The sequence below is a fragment of the Ochotona curzoniae genome, unplaced genomic scaffold (assembly GCF_017591425.1).
Source record: "Ochotona curzoniae isolate NIBS_2020 unplaced genomic scaffold, NIBS_Ocur_1.0 contig_66, whole genome shotgun sequence".
Lineage (NCBI taxonomy): Eukaryota > Metazoa > Chordata > Mammalia > Lagomorpha > Ochotonidae > Ochotona > Ochotona curzoniae.
This window is the reverse complement of record NW_024466512.1, coordinates 8,250,392-8,276,618: the sequence shown is the minus strand read 5'-3', so window position 1 is coordinate 8,276,618 and position 26,227 is coordinate 8,250,392. Positions and strand designations below refer to the sequence as shown.

The following is a 26,227-nucleotide window of genomic DNA, read 5'->3' as shown; positions in this document are numbered from 1 at the left end:
TATGGCATGAATATTTGGCCGTGACGGCACACGCCAATCATAGACGTGCTGGCGAGGCTGGAAGATGGGGGTTTAATATGCTTACTGGACAGGCTGAATACGCCAATGATCAAAATAATTTCCCCTGGCAAGTATACACACAGATTGCCGAGGCGGCAATTAGGGCCTGGAAAGGCATTTCCCTTAAAGGACAGGAGCAGTTGGGGATAACACAGGTAAAGCAGAGGTCTGATGAGCCTTTTGCTGACTTTGTTGCTCGAGTAATGCAAGCAGTGGAGAGAACTTTTGGAGAAGGAGAGCAAACAAATAAGATGATGGAACAAATTATCTGGGAACAGTGTAATGCAGAATGCAGGGCCTTGATAAAAGATCGTAGAGCCAGGGGACTGACGGATTGGCTGAAAATTTGCAGAGATACAGGAGGCCCTCTAACCGCACATGGCCTGGCGGCGGCCATTTTAAAGGCCTCCCCCAGAGAGAGGACATTGCCGGTATGTTTTCAATGCGGTAAGCCAGGACACATGAAGAAAGAATGCCGCGCCGGGCCAGGCCGTAAAGTCCCCGGAATATGTCCACGGTGCCGTAAGGGAAAACATTGGGCTAATGAATGTAAATCTGTCAAAGACATTGAAGGGCGACCACTTCCCACTCAGGAATCAAAAAACGGGGAGTGGGGCCCAAAGACCCAGGTCCCCTCAGTCCCTCGGGCATTTTATCGCTCCACACAGAAGAGCCCAACCCGCGCCAACACCCAGCAAGTATGGACCTCTGTGCCGCCACCGGAGTCCTATTAACAACAGAAGATGGCATCTTGCCAATTCCTGTTACCCTGACAGGCACGATGCCGCCAGATAAACTAGGGCTTGTGGTGGGCCGTGCCGCCCTGAGTTCGCAAGGCTTTATTGTAACACCAGGGGTCTTACACCCGGGCGCTGATTCCTTGTCGATTTTATGCTCAACAACACAAGGTACCTTCGCTGTTGCCCAAGGTGACCCCATTGCTCAACTTATATTTTTGCCAGTTTTATCTGAAATGAAGGATTCCTCTCAGACCAAAGTAGAGATCTCTAATATAAATTTAATGATGGATATGGCTGATAGACCTATGCTTAAATTACAAATAGAAAACAGGCCGTTTATGGGACTTTTAGATACAGGAGCTGATAAGAGCATTATAACCTCTAGATATTGGCCGCGTGATTGGCCTTTGCTTCGAACTTCCCATAGTTTACGCGGCCTGGGGTTTGAACAAGCTCCATCCCAAAGTGCCAGAGCCCTACAGTGGAAGGATAAGGAAGGCAACTGCGGGACAGTCACACCTTATGTCCTGGACCTACCGGTTTGCCTTTGGGGAAGAGATATTCTTCAACAGATGGGGGTGCGGTTAGTCTCCAATGCCTCCGGTTATTCTGAGACCTCTCGAAAACTAATGAAACAAATGGGCTATATACAGGGAAAAGGTTTAGGCAAACAGAATCAAGGTATTGTCCAGCCAATTGAACCTCGGGAAAATCCAGGCCGTAAAGGCCTGGGTTTTTAATAGCGGCCATTGGTATGCAGCTGCCCATACCTTGGAAAACAGCCGAACCGGTTTGGGTTCCCCAATGGCCGCTATCATTTGAGAAATGCCAAGCTGCTCAACAATTAGTTCAGGAACAATTACATTTGGGACATTTAGAGCCCTCTGTTTCTCCTTGGAATACTCCTATCTTTGTTATCAAAAAGAAATCAGGAAAGTGGCGCCTTTTGCATGATTTAAGAGCTGTAAATGCACAGATGCAATGCTTTGGTCCTGTTCAAAGGGGCCTCCCAGTTTTGTCATCCCTCCCTAAACACTGGCCGTTATTAGTGATTGATTTAAAGGATTGCTTTTTTTCTATACCATTAGCATTGCAAGATAGGGAGAGGTTTGCTTTTACTATTCCCTCTGTTAATCATGAAGAGCCGGATAAGCGTTATCAATGGAAAGTATTGCCCCAGGGAATGGCTAATAGCCCCACCATGTGTCAGCTTTATGTTGCCCAAGTGTTACAGCCGGTACGAGACCGGTTTCCAACAGCTCGTATTGTCCATTATATGGACGATATTCTAATTTGTGCCCAAAAACAAGACCAGTTATTACAGATTTATGTTGATTTGAAGCAGGCTCTACAGAATTATGGCCTTATAGTTTCAGCTGAGAAGGTTCAAATGCAGCAGGTAAAAGCCTTTTTAGGATCTTTAATCACAGAAACATATGTTAGGCCTCAAAAGATAAGTCTTAAAATGTCTCATTTGCGAACACTGAATGATTTTCAAAAATTAGCGGGGGATATTAATTGGTTACGACCCTTCCTCAAGATCTCTTCTCAGGAGTTAAAGCCCCTGTTCGCCCTACTTGAAGGCGATTCTGATCTTGCCTCCCGACGAACACTCACACCTGAGGCACAACAGGTCTTAGTGAAAGTTCAAGAGGCCATAGAGAAGGCTCAATTAGTTCGCCTAGATCAAGATCAGCCTTTTGAATTATGTGTGTTAGCTACAGAGATTTTCCCCACTGCTGTGTTATGGCAACAAGGCCCATTGCTTTGGATTCATTCTCAGATTTCTCAGATTAAGTCTATTCAATGGTATCCATCTGCGGTCGCGTCCATAGTACTTAAGGGGTTAAAATTAGCTTTGTGTCATTTTGGGCGCTATCCAGACCGCGTAGTAGTTCCCTATACTGTTCAACAATTACAAGTGCTGAGTGGGTGTAGCAATGAGTGGTCCATCTTAATGTTTACCTATCAAGGAGTTTTTGATAATCATCTTCCAAAACACCCATTATTACAATTTTTACAGCGACATCCTGTGGTTTTTCCAGAGAAAACCAGCTCTCATCCTCTTACTGGTGCTTTGACAGTTTTCACTGACGGCTCCTCGACAGGAGCTGGAGCCCTGGTTGCTGAAGAGAGGATAATAACCAAGTCCTTTTCAACAGTCTCTCCTCAGAGAGTGGAATGTCATATGGTGCTTTTTGCCTTACAAACCTTTTCAGAGCCCTTGAATATTGTTTCTGATTCCCTATATGTGGTGAATGCGGTGAATGTTTTAGAGGCCGCTGGCTTTATTTCAGAGTCCGGCCCGGTGGCAGATCTTTTTAAACAAATTCAACAGGCCATTTGGCATAGAAACCACCCCTTTTATATAACCCATATTCGAGCCCATTCAGGGCTACCGGGACCACTAACTAGAGGAAATGCTCTTGCAGACGCCGCCACCAGGACTCAGGTTCTGATGATGCTTGTGTCTCCACCTTCCTCAGAGGAGAAGGCCCGCCAATTCCATTCACAGTTTCATGTTTCAGCCCAGACCCTTAGACTTCGATTTGGGATTACTAGAAAAGAGGCACGCCAGATTGTTCTTGATTGTCCTGCCTGCTGCGAATTTAGGCCTGTTCCGCATGAAGGGGTTAACCCCAGAGGATTGAGGCCTAATCAACTATGGCAGATGGACGTGACACACGTCCCCTCCTTTGGGAAAAATCAATTTGTACATGTATCTGTTGATTCCTTTTCAGGCATACTTTTTGCATCAGTACTAACTGGGGAAAAGGCTGTTCATGTAATCCAACATTGCCTAGAAGCATGGGCCGCGTGGGGTAAACCTGAATGTCTCAAAACTGATAATGGCCCTGCCTATACCTCGGTGAAATTTCATGCCTTTTGCAAACAGATGGGTGTGAAATTAATTACTGGTATCCCATATAATCCACAAGGACAAGGAATAATTGAACGCGCTCATCGCACCATTAAAGAATACATACAAAAACAGAGAACCGCCTGGGACTCATTTGGCCTCACTAGCCATAGCCCTCGGGCCACTTTGGCCCTGGCCCTTTTTACCATTAATTTTTTACAGCTAGATGAGAAAGGCCTGAGCGCCGCTGATCGGCATTCCCTTCCTTCTACTAAAGAACAGTCATGGGTCAAATGGAAGGATGTATTAGAAACTAAATGGAAAGGTCCAGACCCGGTAATAAGACAAGCTCGAGGAGCTATTTGTGTGTTTCCACAGGATGCTCCAGTCCCGATTTGGGTTCCGTCACGATTGACCCGCAGCTGTCCAGGCCCGATTGAAGCAGCGCCTTCGCAAGAGGACGAAGAGGACGCCGCTGAGAATGAGAATCGTGACTCCCTTTCGGGGTAATACCCTGTTAGTGCTAGTTGGGGTGCTGCTTCTATCCAGCTTAGCCATGACTGAGCATCGTTGGGGCATTCTAACTGCCTTTCCACGGCCCCTGCCGGTCACCCATACAGCGGCTGTGTTTCCTCGCTTTTTTACCACAAATGAGACCCTTGACTTGCCATATTTGCCTATGGATATGGAAGAGGCCAATGTTACAAGCTATAATTTGGATCTGAGTGGCTCCCTATGTTTTCAGTTTTGGAGTGGCTCTGCCAGCGAGGATTATTCTTGTGTTACTTTTTCTCCACAGGCAGCTGCGTGGGTAGATCAGCCAGAGTTAACCTGGACACAGAAGCTAGATCAATGGCTTAGGCAAACTTTGTTGTCCACACAGTCGCCATCTACTGAGGCCGCTCCTTTTGCCAATGCCACCATAATTTTCGGGGCTATGCCACTCCGCCATCTTAATAGAAATCTGACGATTCCATCACAGCCAAAATGGATGCCCCGTTGTTCCACGCCCTATTCATCAAAACTTTTGAAACCATGGACCTCCTGTCAGTCCCCCATGGTTATGTGGGCCAGACGAGGCCAATATACCTTTTCTCCTGCTATGGGTACCTGGCGCAATAACTCCTATAGTGGCCTTAATTATACATATCAAAATCCAGTACAATCTATTTTTGTGAATCCCTGGCATCAGTGGCTTCTTTGTGGAATTAATGGATCCTGTACAGATTTGCAACCATTTTCAATGTTGAGAGGAGGCAAGATAATGCTTGCCAATGTTACCTGGAATTTTACGGAACCTTTTGAGACCTCGTTAAATGTTACCAAAGAATTTAGGACAGAGAGTTTTGTTTCCACTCCAGTTTGTGTGATTCCTCCGTTTTTGTTCCTGCTGTTTAAATCTACAGGCCAACCAGTGTCATCTTTGAATTGTTCTGAGAAATGGTGCAAATTGGCACAATGCTGGAATGCCACTGATGACTGGGATGGAGCTGTTGTGATGCACATCCCGAGATGGCTTCCCTGGCCCGTGGACACCCCCACTGCTCTGACCCTATATCGCCAGAAGAGGGATTTTGGGATAACGGCCGCTCTGATAGCCGCTATTACCGTAGCTCTTGCAGCCTCCGCTACGGCGGCCGTGGCCCTTTCCACCACTGTACAGACGGCCACTGCCTTAAATAACATTTCTGCTGCTACAGCCCAAGCCTTACAAAATCAGGCCCACATTAATAGCCACCTAAAAGGGGGCCTGATGGTCTTGAATCAGAGAGTCGATCTGGTTCAGGACCAGGTCGACACCCTGTGGGAAGTAGCACAATTAGGCTGTCAATGGCGTCTTCCTGGCCTATGTGTGACATCGGTTCCTTTTGTTAATGGCTCACATGCTGCTAATTTGTCCAGACAACTGTCTAGTTATCTTTTAGGAAATTGGACCAAAGAGTTCGACGAGCTTCAACAAGATCTAAGGATCGCGATCGTGCAGATTAATTCCACCAGAGTCGATCCTTCAATAGCACACTCCATGACAGACTGGATCAAAACCGCTGCGGCCTCTATAAAGGAATGGGCGGGAGTGGGGGTCTTGCTCTCGCTCTTATGCGGCGGGTTGGCGCTTGCCCTTTTTTGCCTCTATCGCATAAGACAGAGGGCTGCTCAAGATCGTGTGATTATCCGCCAGGCCCTTCTAGCCCTTCAAGAGGGTGCCTCCCCCAGGCTTGGTTAACCATGCTCAATAATGAATAAGATCCAATGCACAGCCCTAGCACCTCGAGCCGTCACGGCATTGCACCGAGTTGGGTGTGCACACAACCCTTATTCATTCAGGGTCAGCCCTTGCACTCCGCTGGGATTGCCCATTGCACGCGGAAGGGTGACCCATGTCAGCAGCTTGACCTTTGCCAACTTTCTCTACAAACTGCTGCCAATGACGGGTAAGATGGCTAGGATGTCTCCACCTAAGACAGGAGGCCATTGGTATCTGACAATGATCTCCCTAGACGGGTAAAGAGTATCCCAAGCCACAACCTAAGACAGGCTTTTTTTGTAAAGAAGAAAGGGGGAGATGTTGATTGCCACACGAGGTGATGTTGATTGCCACACGCGGTGGCCTAAAGATGGCGCCTGGCGGAAATAAACACGTCAGCAGGAGTAGCTCCTGTCACGTACATTAGAGAGTATTGCGCAGGCGCTTGCACATGCGCTGAGGGCTGACGCGTGAACAGCGGCGTGATCAGCGCGTGCACAGGCCTCTTGCCCTATCCAAACTGCAGGATTGGCGCGTGGTCTAGAGGCTCACCAATAAGCCGCCACTTGGGCGGAGCCATCCCCGATAAGAGCGAGAGCACGAGCTGGGTCGGGGCCTTCCTCTTCATCATCTTGGTGTGCACAATAAAGACTACCGCGGAAGACTTCACTCGCGTCTGCCTCTTATTGCGGGTCGATAGGAGCGTGGGCGTGACATGTAACTCTGTCTTTAAAATGGCTAAATAAATCTTTATATAGATATATGAGGAAAACAAAGTAGACAGTTAAGAGATGCCTCCTAAGTGTGATGGAGGAACCAGAGTGGTCTATACCTTTTATCCAGAAACACATGTTAAAGACCAGGAGAGGCAGCCAAAGCAGTTAGAGACAAGACATCAATTCTCCGTGTGTTCACTTTAACCTGAACCTCAGCTTTTCCACCTCTAAGATGGGTATAATAATGCCACCTGCCCTGCAGGGCTACTGAGGATTACATAAGATTACCCATATAAAAACTCTTGGAGCAGTGCCTGGGACAAAACAGGCATAGACAACAGCCACTGTTACCACTGGCACCGCTCTTACCTTGATCATTTAAGATCCACATTCCTTGCTTCAGAAGGTTCTAGGGGGCTGAACCTAAGGAACATTTTGAGAACTGTCAAGCTTAAAGGAATCCAGGAACCTCCCAAGAAGAAAGCATCCACTGGGTTTCATTTCCCGCTTTTGAAAAGGAAGACATCTCACTGGTGCTTTCCTAAGGCATCAAGGGACTATACCCACCCTCGCCAGTCCTCACGCATAGCCCAGGGAACAGCTGCCGCCGTGGGCAGTGTAGAGCCAGGCCCACAAACACCACAACAGGCAGCTGAGTCCCCCAGGTCTGAGCTGGACTTAGCCGCACGCACATCACAGGCCATGCGTCAGAACCAGTGTGGTGCTGAGGCTGGCAAGCAACCCCAAACCCAAAGGTGCCTGAGTAAGAAGCGGGGCAGCTGGAATTACAACCGGCACCCAGTTGGGGATCCCAGTGCATGCAATGTGAGGACTCCAGCCGCTAGGCTATCACACTGGGCCCGAGAAAAATCTTAAACTGCAAGGAAAGTGAGAAGGAAAAGAACTGTTTTAAAGGTTGGCTGCTGGGTCCTGGCACCGCAGCTCAGTAGCTAAATCCTCACTTGCACATGCTGGAATCACAGAGCACGCCAGTTCGTGTCCCAGCTGTTCCACTTCCCATCCAGCTCCCTGCTTGTATCCTGGGAAAGCAATAGAGGATGGCCCAAAGCCTTAGGACCCTGCACCTGCGGGGGAGAGCTGGAAGAGAAGCCTGGCTCTTGACTTTGGGTCAGATCAGATGGCCTTTGTAGCCATTTGGGGAATGAACCAGCAGATAGAAGATCTTTCTCTGTGTCTCCTTCTCTGTAAACCTGACTTTCCAATAAAAATAAATAAACCTTAAACTAAAAAAAGAAAGAGAAAAATAAAGTTGACTGCTGAATACGGAGTCCAGGAAGGCACGACAACCACAAACCCCACAGAGGGCACAGGAGGTGTCACTGTCCCCGTGGACGCCCCGTGTTAAGCTCCTTCTATATTAAGAGATGGGAAGACACCAGGACACAGGGTCTCTGGGAACAAAGCCCCAGATGGATAGAAAGCCTACTCATGTCTCAAGTCCATGGCCCTGACCAAGGTCACAGCACAGGGCAACAGATATGCATCGACCACACAACGGCCCCAGCTGACCCAGGACAGAGAGAAACCCCACCACAGATGCCCTGCCCAGCAAGATGTGCTAAGTTTGATTGTAAAATTCCGTTAGGCCAGTGCTTCAAGCGCCTGCAGCCTTCTCCAGTGCTCACAGGCTGAGCGCTCAGACCCAGGCTGTACTCCCCACAAGACAGAATGCCCAGGCCTGGAGCCAGAGAGAACTGCCCTGCCTGTAACGAGCCTCGGGTAAGGAGCAGCTGCCCCAGGGATCCCCAGCTGGGTGTTGCCTCCGCATAACCCGCCCACCTGTCTCATAGGGGGCTCTGGGGGAAGGCTATGTACTTAAGCAAGCTCTGTCTATAGGATTTTGGTCTTTCAGCAGCTTTCCCGGGCTAGCATGCAAAGTTCCCCAAGGTTCCCCAGCCTCAAATACACCATGACAGCTTCCCTCCCCTCATCTGTCCTTCTTACCAAGGGAAGACTGCTCCGCACCCCCAACTTCAGATCCCATTTACAAGTTACTCCTCCAGAGGGTCTCCCTACTGACTCAAAGTCCATGCCCTCACTGACCCAGCTCTAGACTCACAGAACCTGCAAAGCCTTCCTCCCTTCTCCCAAGTTGCTCATCTGGCTCATCCCTGGTCTTGGCACAGCACCTGGGGCCCAGTGGGCACTCCATGAGGGTTGGATGGCTTCCGCTGAACCACGACACACAGCAGCAGGTGGACAAAAGGTGCCCAGGGTGACCTCAGGGTCCTGGTTCAAGTCCCAGTTCTGTGTCATGTGAGGGGCAGACAGCAACTTCCTCATCTACCCAGCATGGGAGGCCTGGCCTATCCTGCTCACTTGCTCAACTCTGAGCTGGTCGCAGCAGGTGCACACCATTGCCTTGTCCTAGTTGCTGAGACACAGGAGAACCAGGGGTCCTCACTTTCCCAGTAGGTCCTTCTACCTGCTCTTACTTCCTCAGAGGCCTTCACTGCCCAGGAGGCCTCAACCAAAGACATCCTAGGGAAGGAGGAGGCTAGAAGGAGGCAAAGGCCAAGGGTCCTACCCAGAGAGGGCTTTTAAAACACCTAAAATCCAAACTAGAGCAAGCCCCTCTTAGAATCTGTCCTTGCACCTGCAGATGAAGGAAGGAGCAGGAGGGGTCATACCCCTCCCTCCTTTAGACCTGCCCAGTGAATTACATATTCCCACCTGTTGCCTGCAGACCTGCCAGCCCCATGACTTCAGCTTTTGCAGGCAAAGGCTCGAAAGCTGGCTGCTCACAAGCCACATCTGGCTAAGGCTGTGTTTTGTTTGGCTGGCAAGGTTGCAAATTAAAAAAAAAAAAAAAGTTCCACCACCCCACCACTGCCTGCAGCTCCACTCATTCACATCATTTTCTGCCTGGCAGGCAGCCTCTTAGGAATACGTGGACACAGGCCCTAGAGACCCACCACCCAATGAGCAGCCTTCTTCCTCATAACCTCATCCACCTGCTTGCCTCCAACCGTCAGTGGCAGAACACTCAACTAATGGGGATGAGAAGCTGCTCTGAACACAGCACTCCCTACCCTGAAGAACATTCAGCAGCTTTCTGCACAGGAGACTCTGGGCAGGTGCCTGGATGGAGGCTCTGGGCAGGTGCCTGGATGGAGGCTCTGGGCAGGTGCATGGGCAGGCAAACCTATAAGATGCATACAGTGCTTCTGTCACGACACAGCTGCATCCAGAGTTGCCAACGGGGCAGATCTCCAAATAACATAAGCAGTTGTTTCAACTTTAAACCTTGATCCACTTGGATAGCTTCCTTTAAAAACAGCTTCACTCACTCCTTTTTGAATTATTAATATTTGATCAACATGACAAACCCGATCTGAAACTGAACTTTTCCCTCCAATCTAATTGGAATCAAGTTTCCTTAGATAAAATTTCCAGGTCTACTGAAAAGGCAGTTGCGACTTCATAACCACAGGGGGAAGACAGTGATGGGCCAGCAAAGGGGGTACCTGCTTCTTATCTTGCATCTTCTTAAACTCTTCACACGCCAGCCAAAACAAAACATTCTCTTCGCTGAATTCCTTTTTTAAAAATTCCTATGAATAAAGACAAAAACCAATCATTCAATGAGTCTCCTTTTAAGAAATAATAAGGCATGTCCCTATGATCACCGAGTGAGCAAAATTCACCAGCTGAGCATGGTCCAATCGCCCCTGTGCTGGCTTCGGCAGCACATATACTAAAATTGGAACGATAAAGATCTCCACCCTGAGAAACGAAGAGTATGTTGAATGGACAAGCTAAGATTTCATATGCATTTGACCTTAACTGCTTTGACGTAGTAAGGAAGAATAAAAATGAGTTTGGAATCTACTCACATTGCTTAGCTGACAATAAATTACCAAAAAAGTAAATTAAAATGGGAGATACATTAGTTCTTTCCAGACAGTGTTTAAACAAAGTGCATTCCTCTAAAATCAAGCCCATTTTTTTTTTAAACAAAAGGAGGGGGAAAAACACATCAGGCTTGTCTACAAATGCCAGGAAGAAAACTATTCTGAGTTGAAGGTGTGTTTCCATTTGGCCGCAACTGAAGGGTTTGTGGCACAGCGAGTCACTCCTCAGTGCACAGGCCTCCCTGAAGTCGTGTGAGGCTCACAGTGGCTTAGTGGCCACTGGGAACTGGGGCCCTGGCACAGGAGCCTGGCAGCATGAGGGCTCCTCCTGTCTGACTCATGACCTAACCATAGAAGTTGCTGGAACACACTCTCAAAACTCACACGTGGCCTTCCACCTTATCCCTGAGGGTGGCCGAGAAAGGGACTTCCATGGGACACTGACCCCCCTCCCACCTCCTCCTTGCTGAGTCCTCGCCATGTCCGTGCTGCCCGACTCTTACACTCCATCGACCCTGCATCCTGAGACTTCCCACTCCCCGCCTCCTCCAGGGGTCACACAGCTGGAAACCCTCCCTACAGACCCCAGCAACGACATGTTCCTGGTCTCCCCACCCCTCTGCCCCCGACTACACAAAACCAGGAGTGGACTGTAAGTGCCCTTAACGCCATCTGCGCCAGCGTTGCCCATGTGGTCACACTAACACCTTCTTACCCTGAAGCCAGGACAGGCAGAGTTTAGGACTGGCCTGTCCCCTGCTCCCCGCCCTCCATACAGGCAGCCTTCAGTAGACCCCGCATCAACCCTGATGAACAGTGAAAAAGGCAAACCCTAAATCTTTTGACGCCTTCTGGGTCTTCCAGCAGATTCTCCAAGGATGCTGCCCATCTGGCCGTGCTCCTGAGGGTCTGGTGGCTGCTGCTGGAGCTGCTGTCGCTGTCATGGAGGTCTGCAAGGCACAGCACAGACCACATCACAGCCTGCAGATACTGTCACGTGTACAGCACTGCACGGCTAACACACAGACCCCGGCACAGGCCAGCATGTGCCTGTGGCCATCCCCCACCACCAGCACCACACAGCTGACACATGTCAAGTTACATATACAAGTCATACTCCAGGCGCCTGGCAACAGGGCACATTATAGGAGTCCCTGCTCTTCACAGAAAGGCTGAGGGTGGGGGCGGGGTGAAGACTTGCCATGCACCAACATGCACATCCCCCACTGGTCACCGCACAGGCAGCCCCCACACGGGGCCCAGCGGCCCCTCCCAGGGAGCCCAGACTGAGCTGCCCACCACATCTCCCTTCCCCTGTCAGCTCATCTGGAGCAAGACTGGGACTTGACTTGGGGCATAAGACTTAAGAAAATTGCCAAAACACTCAGGCATCAAGATAAACCATGTTTTCTGACTTTATTTGAATCCAACTGGATATCAAAAAAAAATTTCACAGTGAGCCAAATATCCAAAGTTTACATAAAGACGAAATTGATCTGGCTGCTTTTTCCTTTCGTCTGGGTCCCAGTGTCTCACGGTCGCCTTTTCTGTCTTAATTTACAAACGTCTGATGTGGAGTTCCTCGGGGAGGCGTGTGCGTTCATTCCGATCCTTGCTGTCCCTTGATGCCTGAGAGTCTTGGCCAAGGTTGTCCCCGCCAATGCATAGACGGACAGCACGATGGTGCCGCTGGCTCCTTCTCCCCACTGGCTGACTCTCACAGGCCTCCAGGCCCAGAGGCAAGGTCAGGGACCTCCACCTCACACTTATGGGGCCACAGACAGGCCTCATTCAACACAATTTGATCCCTCCTTGAAGTCAAGGAAAAATCACAGAATGTCGCTGTGGCTGGCTCAGTTCTAAACCCAGCTAGAGCAACTCCAACGGTTAAGACCCAGGCAAAATCCGTGTGCGTGTGCGTGTGTGCGTGAGCTAGCCCCCCACTCAGGGTCATCCCACGGCAGGGGAAGCACACCAAGCCCCAGGGGCCGGACTGGCTCACACACACTCCTGACAAACAGCCCGTCCTCTCCTTCTCTAGACAAGTTAGCCAGAACCTCTCCGGCCGATCACACTCTTTGCATCGTTGGCATTAATGCTATATATATATTTTTAAATTTCTTTATTCATTTGAAAGGCAGTTACAGAGAGAGCTTCCACTCCTGGTTCATTCTCCAAGTGGCAGCACCAGCCGGATCTGTGTGGGTTTCTATGAAGACGACCATCCAGTTTCCGGCCACGCTTGACAACTTGGGGCCAAGTCCCTGTCCCCAAGGCGAGAGGAACATGCAGCACCTGAGCATGTTTCAGGAACCAGAAGCTTGTGCCTCTGTGTTTGTCTTTTTAAAGATTTATTTATTTTTATTGCAAAGTCACATTTACAGAGAGGAAAGACAGAAACATCCTTCGTTCCAGTTCACTCCCCAAGTAGCTGTAAAGGCTAGAGCTGAGCCGATCCGGAGCCAGGAGCTTCTTCTGCTATCTCATGCAGGTGCGGGGTCCCAAGACCTTGGGCCATCCTCCACTGCTTTCCCAGGTCACAGGCAAGGAGCTGGATGGGAAGTGCAGCATCCGGGGCATGAATCAGTGCCCATATGGGATCCCAGCGCATGTAAAGCATGGATTTTAGTCACTAAGCTACCGCACAGGGCCCGCCTCTGTGTTTCTTAATGCACAGGCCTGTTGGGGAAGCTGACAAACTGTGCTCCCTAGTCCAGAGCAGAGGCACTGCTGGAATGCCCGAAACATGCACCTCACTGCAGGATCTCTTGTCCCAACCAACTTTTAGGTTGATGTGTGCCTTGTGGGGGAGACACTCATGGATTCCCAAAGAATGTGGGGGCCCACTGGCTATCCGTGAGCCAGAGTCCCTTACCCGTGAGGGCTGAGGCACAGGCCCTGCTGGGGTTCTGGATTCTGCTTTCTTTTTATTTGAGGCCAAGTTCAGCCAGTGCATCTCAAAATCCCGGTAGTTTCCCAGATGCTGGGATGAGGAGATGGATGGAATATTTTAGCCCCAGCAGAACACCAGGGCTCATAGCTATGTTACTATTAAGTCCACGGTGTTATGGGATTAATTTTCATTTTTTTAGCTATGTGGCTGCTACCTATTTCCAGCAATCTCTCTCTCTCTCTTTAAGGTATTTATTTACACAGGAGGCAAAGAGAGAGAGAGTTCTTATCTTCTGGTTCACTCCCCAAATCCCGGGACTGGACAGAGCCCAAAGCAGGATCTGAGGACACAACCCAGGTCTCCCACAGCGCAGGCAGGAATCTAACCACCCAGCCTTCCCAGTCCTCATCAGCAAGCAGGGGAGTCAGGTGGCAGAGGTGGGGCTTGAACCCCAGGGCACTGCAGTATGAATGCCGGGGCTTAATGATAACCATTAGGACAAATGCCGGCCTCGGAGTACAGACTCAGCTCGACTGGCCCTTCACTTAATGGCATCTCTTCTTCAAGTCATTAACTGCCAGCGAGATTGATCCACTCGCTCTGGTCCAGCTCTCGGCTGTCCCTTTGCCTAACAGGCCACGTGCATTACTCAGGGCTCTCCCCCCAGGAGACTTCTGCTGCTTCCCTACAAGAGCCAAGAGTGGGATTCCTAAGCCATTTCAGGATGTTTTAAAGACCACAGTCAGTCCATTGGTATAGGCGAGATCAATGACCTTTCTTAGTAGCAAGCAATCAAGCTTTTGAACTTAAGAGTTAAGCAATCGCAAGATTTCACAGCTGCCCACTTCCTGGTGCCCGGATCCACACAGTTTCAGCACCGCCCCCATCTCTTTCCACTGGTAAAAGTGTCCATTTAGAAGGATTCCGCCAGATGTTGCTGGAATGCAAGATGGAGGCAAAGTGCTCAGCCCACTGCCCGAACAGCTTCAGATAACACTGGCTCCCACTTTGGCCTGCTTAGCTGCCCGGGCCTGCTAGTTCGTTCCATTATAAAACACATTTGCAACAAATAAAGGATATTTTATCTTTTTTTTTTAAGTGCCTGAGCTCTTTTACATCATTTTAGACCTTTCAGTTTCTGCATGTCCAATATTTGCTTTCAAGAAATTCATCTTCCTATTCAATTTGTCATCAGGGAATACTTGAAGAGCTAAGGCTTGCAAAAGTGTTTGCCACATGCACTGGGTACTGTGTGGAGCTTTCTGCGTGGGTTCAATCACGCAGTGCTCACAAAAGTGCCCAACACGCTCTCCCCTTCCAGATGAGACAAGCGACGCACCCCTAGAGGAGGAGAATCCACACCAAGGCCGCTGCTTCAAGAATGCAGGAACGCAGATGTCTGCTCTCCTGCTCCCCCACACGGGCGGAGGGGACGGCCATGGTGAGGCTGGCCACCGGGTGTCCCATGGAGAAACAAAGTCACGTGAGACAGGTGTGACCCTCCGGCACACACGTGCCACGTGCACACACTGTCCACCCCTGCTGCCTGACTTCAGGAACAGCATTGTTTCAAAGACAGGCATGGAACCACGGCGTTGGGAGGACAGGGAGCAGAGCGGGCCGCACCCTGCCCCCTCCCATTCAAACTCACAGCATGGCAAAGAAAACAAAGTCAACATTCAAGTCCAGGTAAAAGCTGAGACGTTGTTGCAACTGGTTCAGTCACCCACACACTACACTCCTTTCAGACACTCCACTTGGGGTTCAAGTTGCAAGGAAAAGTATACAGGACACAAGACTTACTGAAAACCTCCCATCACCCACCCTATGTCAAAAGTATTACATTAAGAAACAAAAGCTACCCCAATTTCAAATCAGCAGTCACTGGTTACCCCTGGTCACATGTAGAAAGCTGTCCGGGTCATGGAAACACTGAATCGAAAGGTGACTTAAGTATGTGTCCACTGAGCACCTAGCTCGTAAGAACTCCCAGCGAGGCAGGGCTGCAGGAAACACAGTCAGCAGATAACCACAGGAATAACCATAACGGGAGCCCCGTCCAAGACAAGACAGCGCAAGCGGGTGATACGGCTGGCAGGGGCATGGTGGCATCCTCACAGGAGGGCCCAGGCTGCAGAGGAATTCAAACGCCCACACCGGCTCCTCAGGGGTCACCTGTGCGCCGCCGTGTCTGCCAGCACACTCCAACCTCCCACCCTTCCCCCTCCCCGAGCCAAGAAGCAGGCCAAGGCCACGGGCAAGCTGAGGACACCTGCTGCAGGGAGTGGGGAACCCATTCCTTACGTTCCATGCTCTGGGGTCCACACAGACCAAACTCCGCAGCCTTCAGGGAGCCGTGGTACTAGTGAGCACCCTCGGGGACGAAGGCAGAACAACCCCAACATCCTCTTCTGACTGGACTAAACAACAGATGGCCACAGTCTCCAGCCTCCGCCAGAGGGAAGGAAACAGGCACACCCACGAGCTGTCTGCAGCCACCTGCAGCCCTGGCTTTCTAGGCAGAGCCTTCCCCAGAGGCGGTGATGAAGACCCACCACGGACAGGCTCCAGGGCCCAGCGACCCTGCATGCCCTGTGGAGGCCTGGTTCTCAGCTCCTCTCCCCACCCCCTCCACCTGCCGCCTTGGCACCAGACATGTCTGGAGAGCGAGGGCAGAGCCTACCTTGGGCTGGGCACAGCATCTGGCACTGACGTGTGTCCTACCCTGATCAATCTTGCCCAAGGAACAAGCAAAGCCAGGCCTGGGTGAACCGAGGGCACGGAAGGAAGGGCAACAGTTGATAGTCACACTCGTGTTCACTGTGCATGTACTAGATCCATCTCCGCTTCCCAGCAGCCCCGGGGGGTGGGGTCATCATTGACCCCATTTTACAGAAAAAAAAACTAAGGCACAGAAAGGTTAAGCAATTGACTAATAATAATAATAATAATAATGTAATGTTACTACTAATAAGAGGATCAGGTTCTGTGGCACACATGCCCACATCCTATCCAGAGTGCCAGGGTTAGAATCCTGGGAGGAGCAGTGATGGGTCCAGCACTTGAGTCCCTGCCACTCACAGGGCAGACGTGGATGGAGCTCCTGGCCCGACCCCCCGTCCTATGGTCATGCTGGGGGTGAACCAGCTGCTGGCAAGAAGTGAGCTCTTTGTCTCCCTCTTGCTCAGCCATTCAAATAAACACAAATAAAATAAACAACTTTGAAAGAAATCGGGCTTGGAAGGGGAGGAGCTGAGACCCGCCCCCCTGCAGAGGAAAGCTGAGGGGAAGATGCGAGAAATCGGAGGTGGAGAACAGCGCTGTGATGCTGCAGTCAAAGCTATCACTCTGCTGCCAGCGTTCACATCCTGCTCCCAGCTAATGTGCCTGAGAAAATGGAGGATGACCCAAAGGCTTGAAACCCTGCACCTGGCTTTGGATCAGCTCAGCTCTGCCCATTGCAGCCATCTGAGGAGTGAACCAACAGATGGAAGGTCTTTCTGTTTCTCCTCTCTCTTTGTAAGCCTTTCAAATAAATAAGTAAATCTTGAGAGAGAGAGAGAGATGAGAAATGGGAGGTGGGAACCCTTTCCTCACAGCAGTGAAAGTGACCTGAGAAGACCAGGCTGGTGAGAAGCTGACCCAAGGGGACAGAGGAGTGCGACCTGAGTCTTGGTCAATTCTGCTGTCCGTGGACTATACCTGACCTGGGCTGCGTGCTTCTTTTTTTTTTTTTCTTTTTTAAACAGACAATGGTATTTATGGTCGTCCCCTAAGTGAGAATCAGTTTGTCTCAGCGTCACTTACCTGCAAGACAACCACAGTCCCAACATATTCAGTGGAAACTTCCAGAAATAAGTCATTCATACTTCTAACTAACTTTACTTCAGTATGTTACAGTAGTTCTGTGTCAAACATCAGTTGCTGCTGCAAATCTCTCACTGTCCCTAATTTATAAACTAAACCTCAGCACAGGTGTCTATACAGGAAGAACACGAGGGTACCTGTCAGAGGATGGGAAATGAGTTACAAGATAAACTTACTTTGGTGTATTTTCGAGATCTATGCATGTCTTTTTCATAATCTTGCTGTTTATTGGCAGGTCCAATTGTGTACCAGGGGGTTTGGGACCATCCATAGTCTCAGGCAGGCACAGCGCTCAAAAGCCACGCACAGGAGCCCCGAGGAGCAGTCTTCCTCTTGTCCCTGCCCCCAGCTGTCTAAAGCTTCTAGAAGATTCTTAGGCATCAGGCCAGGTACCTGGGATTCAATCTCTCCTGCTGTTTGGGGTATTGCAACGCCCTTTTGGGAAATGATAAAGATGGCTGGTAATGGCTTCATTTGTTTTTAACTGGAAAGAGGAAGAGTGGGCAAGAGAACAGCCGTCAGCCCTCCAGCTGGCAGGAGGCCATCTCAGCAAGGCGACCATGGAGGGGATGCTGGGTGCGGCAGGCCCTACCCTTCCAAAGTGGTCAGCTCTAGAAAAGCTGCCAAGCTCTCCTGAGAGGAGGGGGCGGCTGCCGCTCGGACAGGCTGCACTCGGTGGTGGCCGGTGGCTGTCCCTCACCTGGCAAAGCAGAGGTGGGGACGTCCAGCTCCCCAGGGAGTGTGAGGGGCGTGAAGAAGGCAGGCCGGACTTTGACCCAGCACTTGCAGGAGTTCCCTCCCCGACCAAAGGAGAGGGGAAGTGGCCAGAAGAGGAATGTGCCCCTGGAGTCTGGGGGGACAGGTTCACTGCAGGGGACAACTCCTGCCAGCCGCCTGCCAGTCTGGGCCCCTTCTGCCACCCTGGGCGGCAGCAGCCAGCAGCTATCTGAGGGAAGCAGAAGCAACCAGAGGGTAAATTTAGTGTTGTTTAAACAGCAAGTTCCCGGAGTCCGGCGTCCAGGGGCTGTGAGCGTGACTCAACTTGCAGAGGGAAGTCTCTGTTCAGCCAGGAAACTCTAGAAAATGGCCACCTGCCTTGGACCCCACATGTTCAGCCAGGGAGAGAAGCAGGCCTTAGAGCAGCTAGAAGTCACCCTGCAAACACGACCTGCCACCACGCGGCTGCTCTGGGGGCCAGGGCTGGCTCCTTCGCCCCAGTGCTCATGGGCCGGCCACACACACCTGTGCCTGGACCAGCCCCGCCTCGCTGTCCCTGCAGCTCCAGGCCTGGGCCACCAAGGCTCTGCTGGGGAAGTCTCCCCTGAGGCTGGGGCTGCTGGTGAAAGCAAAGACATTAAGTTGGGAGGCCAACTGTCAGCTCTAAATAAAAACTTAAGCCCCACCATAAATCTGAAACCATTCCCAAGGGTTTAATGAGATAATGTGCAACAGGCCTGGGTGGCCTGCCTAGCAGGGGGAGGATTCCCCTAACGGGCACCCATTGGCCTGGCGGCAGGGTAGGGGTCCAGGGTGCGGCCCAACCTGGCAGCTTATCAACAAAGCCAGGAGCCATGGGGGTGGGATGAGCAGACAGACTCCTTGCAGGGGGGTCTGCTTCAGTGGCCCAAGAACTGGCGTGCCTGCCCCTCCTCCCATCTCCAAGCTACAGTGGTTGGTTCTGGGGCTGAGACCTGGCAACCTGCATTTATCAAGACCCCTTCACCCTCTGTGGTGGGTAGGACACACTTTAGAAAACAATAGCAAGGCAAATTGGCGGGTCCCATGTGGAAAGCTGGGTAACAGGGGCTCAAAACTGTGGTTTGGGCTAAGGTCATGTCTTGAGTAAAGTTTTGGCCCAAATCCCAGGAAAGGCCGTAAGACAAGGTGTTTGCGGGGCGGGGGGGGGGGGGGGGGGGGGGGGGGGGGAGGAGGAGAGGCAGGGCAGCAGCCAAGTTCAAATCAGGGGTCCCACAGAATGGGTAACTTAGTGCAGGGTCCGAAGGCCTCCTTGGTGGCCCCTCCATCCTCTGAGCCTCTGTGTGGTGACGGCTTGGCTCACCACCTGTCCCATTAACGAGAAAATACCATAACCCTAAAAAATACCAGCAAACCAAGGCCCCAGCTATCCGGCATGGCCCAGGATGCTGGTCACCAGGTTTGTTGCCCTCAGGGCTGACACTCGGCCCAGATGGTAAGCCACCTGCATCCTATAGCGGGATGCCTGGGTTCCAGTCCCAGGTCCAGCTTCCTGTTTATGCACACCCTAGGAGGTTGTGCCAGGACCAGGGGACAGACTCAAGCCGAGTTCCTGGGCTCTCAGCTTCAGGCTGACTCAGGCCTGTTCACTGCCGGCATTTGGGAGCAAACTAGTTAATGGAGGTTTCTGTCTCCCTACTTCTCAAATCAAAATTGTTGCCCTGAATTAGCTAACTCTACTGATGTCCCTAAAACTGTCCTCAGTCTTTCTAGGGGAACAGACAGGTTAGAGGTAAAAGAACCCAAATCCATATTAACTCCTTTGACTCAGTAGTTGTTTTGGAGGATCTTCTAACCAAAAATGATTCCAGAGATTTAGCAACCTGAGAGATGTTGAGAGCAGCTTTAACGATCCTGGCAGCTACTAATGGTTACTATGCATTTATTATGGACAAGCTTTGTACAAGGGGCATCCCCATGTATTCAATTCCACTACTTTATGAGACCCATTTCACAAATAGCAAGCAGTCTTCAAATTTCCCAAATAGTTAGCCATTGGCTCCTGCAAGCAGTGTATAGGACCAGGACGAGCCTGGCAAGGCACTGGACATCCGTGGACGATGGCCATCCTTCCTTGCTAGGCTTGTCCTCATCCTACACACTGCACAAATGGGAGGCACCAGATGAACCAGATGAATGCATCATTTGATGGCAGGCCCTGAGGGGCACTTCCATGGGTGGGTGGCTGCTGTGGGGCATCAACATCTTGCATCTTGGTCCCCACGATGCACAGAGGGAAGTTCCCACGGGTAGGGGTACAGGTAAGATGGGGCCCCAGCTACTCAGGTTCCCATCTCTTAACCACAAAGTTCCCTGCTAAAACGCAATGTGCCCAGTAAAAAGGAAATGAACCTGCATCACCAACCAGAAGTGAATCCTGCGGTGGATGTCACAGGGCCACTGGACTGACATGCTCCCCAGCACCTGCTGGGTCTGACTTAGGACAAGTTACCCAACACCCGCGGCTCCAGGTCCCTCTTCTTTCCCAGGTTGGTCCAGACACCGCAAGCATCAAGAGCAAAAGGCTAAGAGTGGGGTGGCGGTGGGGAGGAAATCTCTGCAAGGGTTTTTTTTGTCCTCTCAAGTGGCTCCCAACTGCGGTCAGGCCGGTCCCAGGTGACAGTCGGAGGAGCCCTTCCCAAAGTTAGAACGTGGCTGGCGTCAACCACAGACGCGCCTTCGCCACCTAGGGGTTCAGACACCCACGCGGTCCCACATTTCCGCTCGGTGGTGCAGAACCTCAGCCCCTGCCCGCCCCGCCGCTGCCGCCGCCGCCGCCCAGAGGACGCCGGGCTCCAGCTGCGGCTGCTCCTGGCGCGCGGGCATCCGTCCCACCCACGCCCGCAGCCCGGTGGATTCTAGCGCAGGGAAGCTGTCCGCTGAGGAATCCGGATCCCGCTCCATCTCCAAAGTTTGCGAGTGTTTGCATCTCCTTCTTCGCCCAAACCATCACTCAAAAGGAAACTGCCACCGTTCGTCTTTCAGTCAAACTTCTTCCCCGGGCGCCTCTCCAGGCTCTGGAGCAAGACCGAGCGAGGAGAAGCGGCGCGGCCGGCAGGGGATCCCGTCGGGGCGCACTGCCCAGCCCCGCCCGAGCCCAGGAGGGAGGGATGCCCCGCGGACAGCACCGGCCCGGGTGGCTCCCAGAGCCCGCTGGGGCTCCCTGGGCCCGCTGGGGCTCTCCGACCCTCCCTGCACGCCGACCCCGGGAGCCGCTTACCTGACGGCGGCCGCTTCCTGCTCAGCCGGCTCACGGCGCGGTTAAACATCGCCGCGGGCACCCGGGGAGGAAGGAGGAGCAGGCGGCGCGCGGCTCTGAGCCCGAGGAAGGCGAGGAGGAGGAGGAGGGTAAAGAGGAGGAGCCGGCTCAGCGCCGCCCCGGCGCGTCCCGCTCCCGCCCCGCCGCCCTCCTCCCCGCGAGGCGCCGCGTGGCGCGCTCCTTGTGCCCTGCCTGCCCCCACCCCAGGGTGCCAGGAGCCGGCCCCGCGCCCCGAGTAAGACGAACGCCCCGGGACTTGGTTTCCCTGGGTGCGTGTCCCGAGGTCCATGTAACCCGCTGCGGGGCTTGTCCGCCCAGTTTCCAGCTGCCGCGTTCTCCCTCCTTCTTCCCGCGCCCCAGAGAAGTGGGTACGGCGCTGGGACGCTCGGCACGTGGTGGCTCCCAGCGCGCCTTCGTGGGCGGGTGGCCGGGGTGCGGTCACCCCCTGATCACGGATCCGGACGCCTGGGCCACGCCATTCTGCGCAGTCCGTGCGCGGCCTGCCCTGCGGCCTTGGCCTCCTGGCCCGCCAGCCTCGGTCCACCGAGCGTGGGACCATGCACGCCGCGCACGCAGGTGGACGGCCGAGGGTTCGGGTCTCAGTGCCCGCGCGCCGAAACGAGTGACCACGGGTGGGCGTCCTCTGCCTGGCCGGAGCCCTGGCGCTTTCTCCCGCCCGCCTGGCGCTCCTGGGCTAAATTTTGCAGAAACCCCTCTGGCTCATTTTCTCACCAAGAGGATGAGCGACAACGCGGGTGCGCGGGGGACTTCTCTAACTTTGGGGACGCGTGGGCGCAGCCTCCGCAGGGTCTTGGCTTGAGTCGCTCAAGGGTCCACCGCGCCGGCTGCGTGTCACCTGTTCTGCGCCGCCACTCGTGTTCGTGCCTATTGTCTGCTTCTTGCTGCAAACCAGCCCGAGAAGGGCTGTCATTAGCCCCATTTCCTCGAACATTTGGTTTGCAAGGAATCGTCTTCTTGGCGACTTTTCTCTTTGTGTATCTGGCTTTGTCTCCAAATTGGTCTTTATTTTTAGCTGTACTAATTGTTATTTTTCTCTCCGGGCCCCGGTCCTCGCCCCGCCACCCTCCTGCCAGCCTGGTGCAGTATTTGCACTGGCTGGCACTTTCTTTCATGTCTGCTATTCTGAGCTTCCCGCCCTCCCTCCCTGTGCCCAGCCCACCGTCCCGAGGCCACCCCAGCTCAGGCCCCCTCCGTGGATGTGTCTCCGTTCTCCCTCTCCCCTTCATCTCTCAAAGTCCTTGTCGTCGCGGGTGTTTCCCTAGCACTCTCGGCTCCCCCTCCGCCTCCCCTTTCCCCCACCAAAATTCCAGGTTCCTGAGGGCCACAGCTGCTGTCAGCTGCAGCTGTGGAAACCGTGGTGACTTAAGAACAGGGTTGCAGCCTGGCACACCCTGGGCCAAGTGACGCCCCTCCCACCCCACGCCCCTTGTACTAGGAGCAAATGTCCGTCTCAGCGCACTCCTTTCAAATAACGCTGACCGAGGCCTGCTTCCAGATGAGCTCATTCAGTTCTCCTAACAGCAATGGCAGCCTGGAGGCACACACCTCCCCGGAAATGCCTGGAAACCAAACCGAGACCCTTGCCTGGGAAACAGGGATGCTGACAGGCGCTGCCGGATGGACGCAGGCGCTGCCGGATGGACGCAGGCTCAGCCAGCTCCCGACTGCCAGGTCCTCCTCTCCCACCAAGCCCACAGACAACACTGGCATGGTCTAGACATGCCTGAGTCCAGGCTTCTTTATAAACGAATGAGAAGATGGCAATCTCCAGTCATACTATGCTATTAGCAGACCACACCCATGGCCAAGGTCTAAGATGTCACAGCTGGGGTTGGCCACCATGGCAGAACAGGTTAAGCCTCTGCCTACAGCCCTGGCATCTCATACGGGCACCGTTTCATGTCCTGGCTGCTCTACTCCCCATCCAGATCTCTGTGGCCTGGGAAGACAGTAGAGAATTAAGTTTAAAATGCGGCAAGCCTTGGGACCCTGCTCCAGCACAGTAGACCTGAAAGAAACTCCTGGACGTCGGTTTTGGACCTCCTGGTTCTGGTCATTGTGGCCATTTGGGAAGTGAACGAGTGGATGGAAGATTGCTCTGTCTCTCCTTCTCTCTCTGTAATTCTGCCTTTCAAATAAAAATGATAAATCATTCTAAAAAAAAAAACCATAGTTTCCAACTTTGTTTTGGGGACACAGAAAGATAACCTTCATGAAATCGTTACTAATATCTGTGTTACAGTTCTAAAGAGGCAAAAGCTTTCATCACACACAATGCAGACAGGCAAGCATAAAATGGTGCAAATGGTGTTATGACACGGGGTTAAACTATGGCCTGCAAGGCTGGCACCCCATACAAGCGCAGGTTCAGGTCCCCAGATCTCCTCTTCTGATCCAGCTCCCTGCTAATGTGCCTGGAAAAGCAGTGCAAGATGGCTCAAATGCTTGGAAGATCCAGATGGAATCCCAGGCTCCTGGCTTCTGCCTGCCGCAGACCTTTGGGGGCGTGGACAAGTACGTGGAAGAGATTGTTTTACATTCTCTCTCTCTCTAATTGCCATTCAAATACATAAATACATCTTTCTCCCAGATAAAATGCTAAAGCCTCATAACTCCTGAAGTTTGTCCCCATATGCACACACGCGCGTGCAAGCCCTGGAGCTCAGCACTGCCACTGGTTTGCACTGGGACTGCAGATGCTCACCCAGGAGCACCACTCTAATGCAGCCACTCCCGCCCAGGCCCTCACAGACAGGGCAGCCAGTCTGGGTAAGAAGGAAGTGGTTCCCCGTCCCCGTAATCTCAGCTATGGCTCAAGGCCAAGCAGCAGGAGCCCTGGGTGTCTCCTGCTAAAGCAGAATTTCAGAGGCAACATTGATCTTAGAGTTCAATGTTTTCCAAAGATTTAGAAACTTTAAAAACTCAGTGGGCCTGACACAGTAACCTAGTAATAAAGTCCTCACCTTTCATCCGCCAGGATTCCATATGGGCGCTGGTTCGTGTCCTGGTTGCTCCACTTCCCATCCAGCTCTCTGCTTGTGACCTGGAAAAGCAGTCGATGATGGTCCAAAGCCTTGGGACCCTGCACCCACGTGGGAGACCCGGATAGAACTACTCCTGGCTCCTGGCTGTGGACCAGCCCAGCTCCGGCCATTGCAGCCACTCGGGGAGTGAACCGGTGGATGGAAGGTCTTCCTCTCTGTCTCTCCTTCTCTCTATATATCTACCTTTTCAATAAAAATAAGTTTAAAATGTGGTAAGCTGTATATGTTTTATAGTCTCCTTCATAACAGCTGCATACATGATCACCAAGCTATCCCACACCATTTGACAGATGAAGGGTGGAAAATACAGAAAGGAGCCTGTGGCATGACGTCTAGAGACCTGGCCTGTGCGCCCCCAAACACCTCACAACTCCGTAAGACAGGGCAAGGGGGGAATGACACCTGCATCCCAAGAGGGTAGCATTCAACAGCACTAAACAAAAAAGCAGGTAGCATGGTGCCCGGAATAAGAAGGCACACAACAAATCATGGCAAACCGAATCACCCTCATCTCTGCTACACCTCTGCTCAGGTGAGTAGTAAACACTGGCCTTCCCTGTCCAAAGCTGCTTATTTTAAATTACAGCGAGTTGGCAGGTTAGTAGCAGTGGGATGCTCACTTGGTGGAGGGAGGTAGCAGGAACTTTTACTCCCCCCTGAAGTCGAGAGGCAGGTGTGTTAAGATGTGGCTGTCATCCTCAACAAGGTGCTTTTCTTCTTCCATTTCTCTTTCCTATCCTGAAACTGCTCTAAGTTCAGGTTTTTGGTTACCACTGAAATAAATCTGATATTTCTGGTACAATCTTCTCAACAGCTTGGTACATGACAGGATGCCATTTCAACACCAAATAGTACAGCAATTCTTGGCTGGCAGCATGGACCGAAAAACCACATCTAATTTGCCATCCAAAATCACTTTTCCTGTAAACGCCCCACTCCTTCAGATGACTAGACATTGCAGAGAAACTAACATGCCTTTATTCTTTCTATGTCCCAGTTTACAAATGCCACTCTTCATGCAGTTAACTACACATGTCACAAATCTGTATTTATTTTCTTTCCTTTAACTCGTGCTTATAGCTTATCACAATAGCAACACATTTGTAAAAGTACATGGCGTATTTGTATATCTGTGAGTAACTGCAGATTCTGTTATTAATAAATGCATGTTGAATTTTTTAAAAGGAAGGAGGGAAAGGAGAAGCAGAAGAAAATATGTGTATAAAGGACCTGGTGCAATAGACTGGTGGCTAAATCATTACCTTATAGGACCAGTTCATATCCCGACTGCTCCACTTCCCATCCAGCTCCCTGCTTGTGGCCTGGGAAAGCAGTGGAGGACGGCCCAAAGCCTTGGGACCCTGAACCCTCACGGGAGACCCCGTAGAAGCTCCTGGCTTTGGGGTGGCTCAGTTCTGGCCATTGCAACCACTTGAGGACTACACCAGTGAATGGAAGATCTTTCTCTGTCTCTCCTTCTCTCTGTATATCTGGCTTTCCAATAAATTAATCTTTTTTTAAAAATGTGGCAGGGCTAGCATGACAGCTCACTGGCTAATCCTCTGTCTGCAAGTGCCAGCACCCGATACATGTGCTTGTTCAAGTCCTGGTTCATGTCCCATCCAGCTCCCTACTTACTGCCTAGGAAAGCAGCGGAGGATGGCCCAAGTCCTTGGGAGACCTGGAAGAGGCTCCTGGCTCCTGGCTTTGGATCAGCTCAACTCAATCCATTGTGGCCATTTGCAAAGTGAACCAATGGATGGACGATCTTTCTGCCTCTGTCTCTCCTTCTTTCTATAAATCTGCCTTTCTAATAAAAAAATAAATCTTCCAAAAAATGTGTATGTGGCAATATGAATCAATCTTCAGAATATTTATCCTACTACAACTT

General features: G+C 51.8%; 1 protein-coding gene across 2 annotated transcripts in view; it reads right to left on the bottom strand.

Annotated features, from left to right (window-relative positions):
• RGS10 (regulator of G protein signaling 10) overlaps positions 1–21,346 on the bottom strand; it is a 39,116-nt gene extending 17,770 nt beyond the window's left edge. Inside the window, exons 1-3 of one of the 2 annotated variants that reach the window (XM_040992022.1) lie at positions 21,233–21,346; positions 11,328–11,446; positions 10,110–10,196 (exon numbers count right to left, since the gene is read on the bottom strand). In XM_040992022.1, the coding sequence (XP_040847956.1) occupies positions 10,110–10,196; positions 11,328–11,446; positions 21,233–21,281 (255 nt within the window). In that variant the 5' untranslated portion in view covers positions 21,282–21,346. Of the gene's footprint in view, positions 1–10,109; positions 10,197–11,327; positions 11,447–15,693; positions 15,716–21,232 lie in introns of those variants that run through there. The other variant, XM_040992023.1, reaches the window with a different exon arrangement.
• Between the last annotated feature and the right edge of the window lie 4,881 nt (positions 21,347–26,227).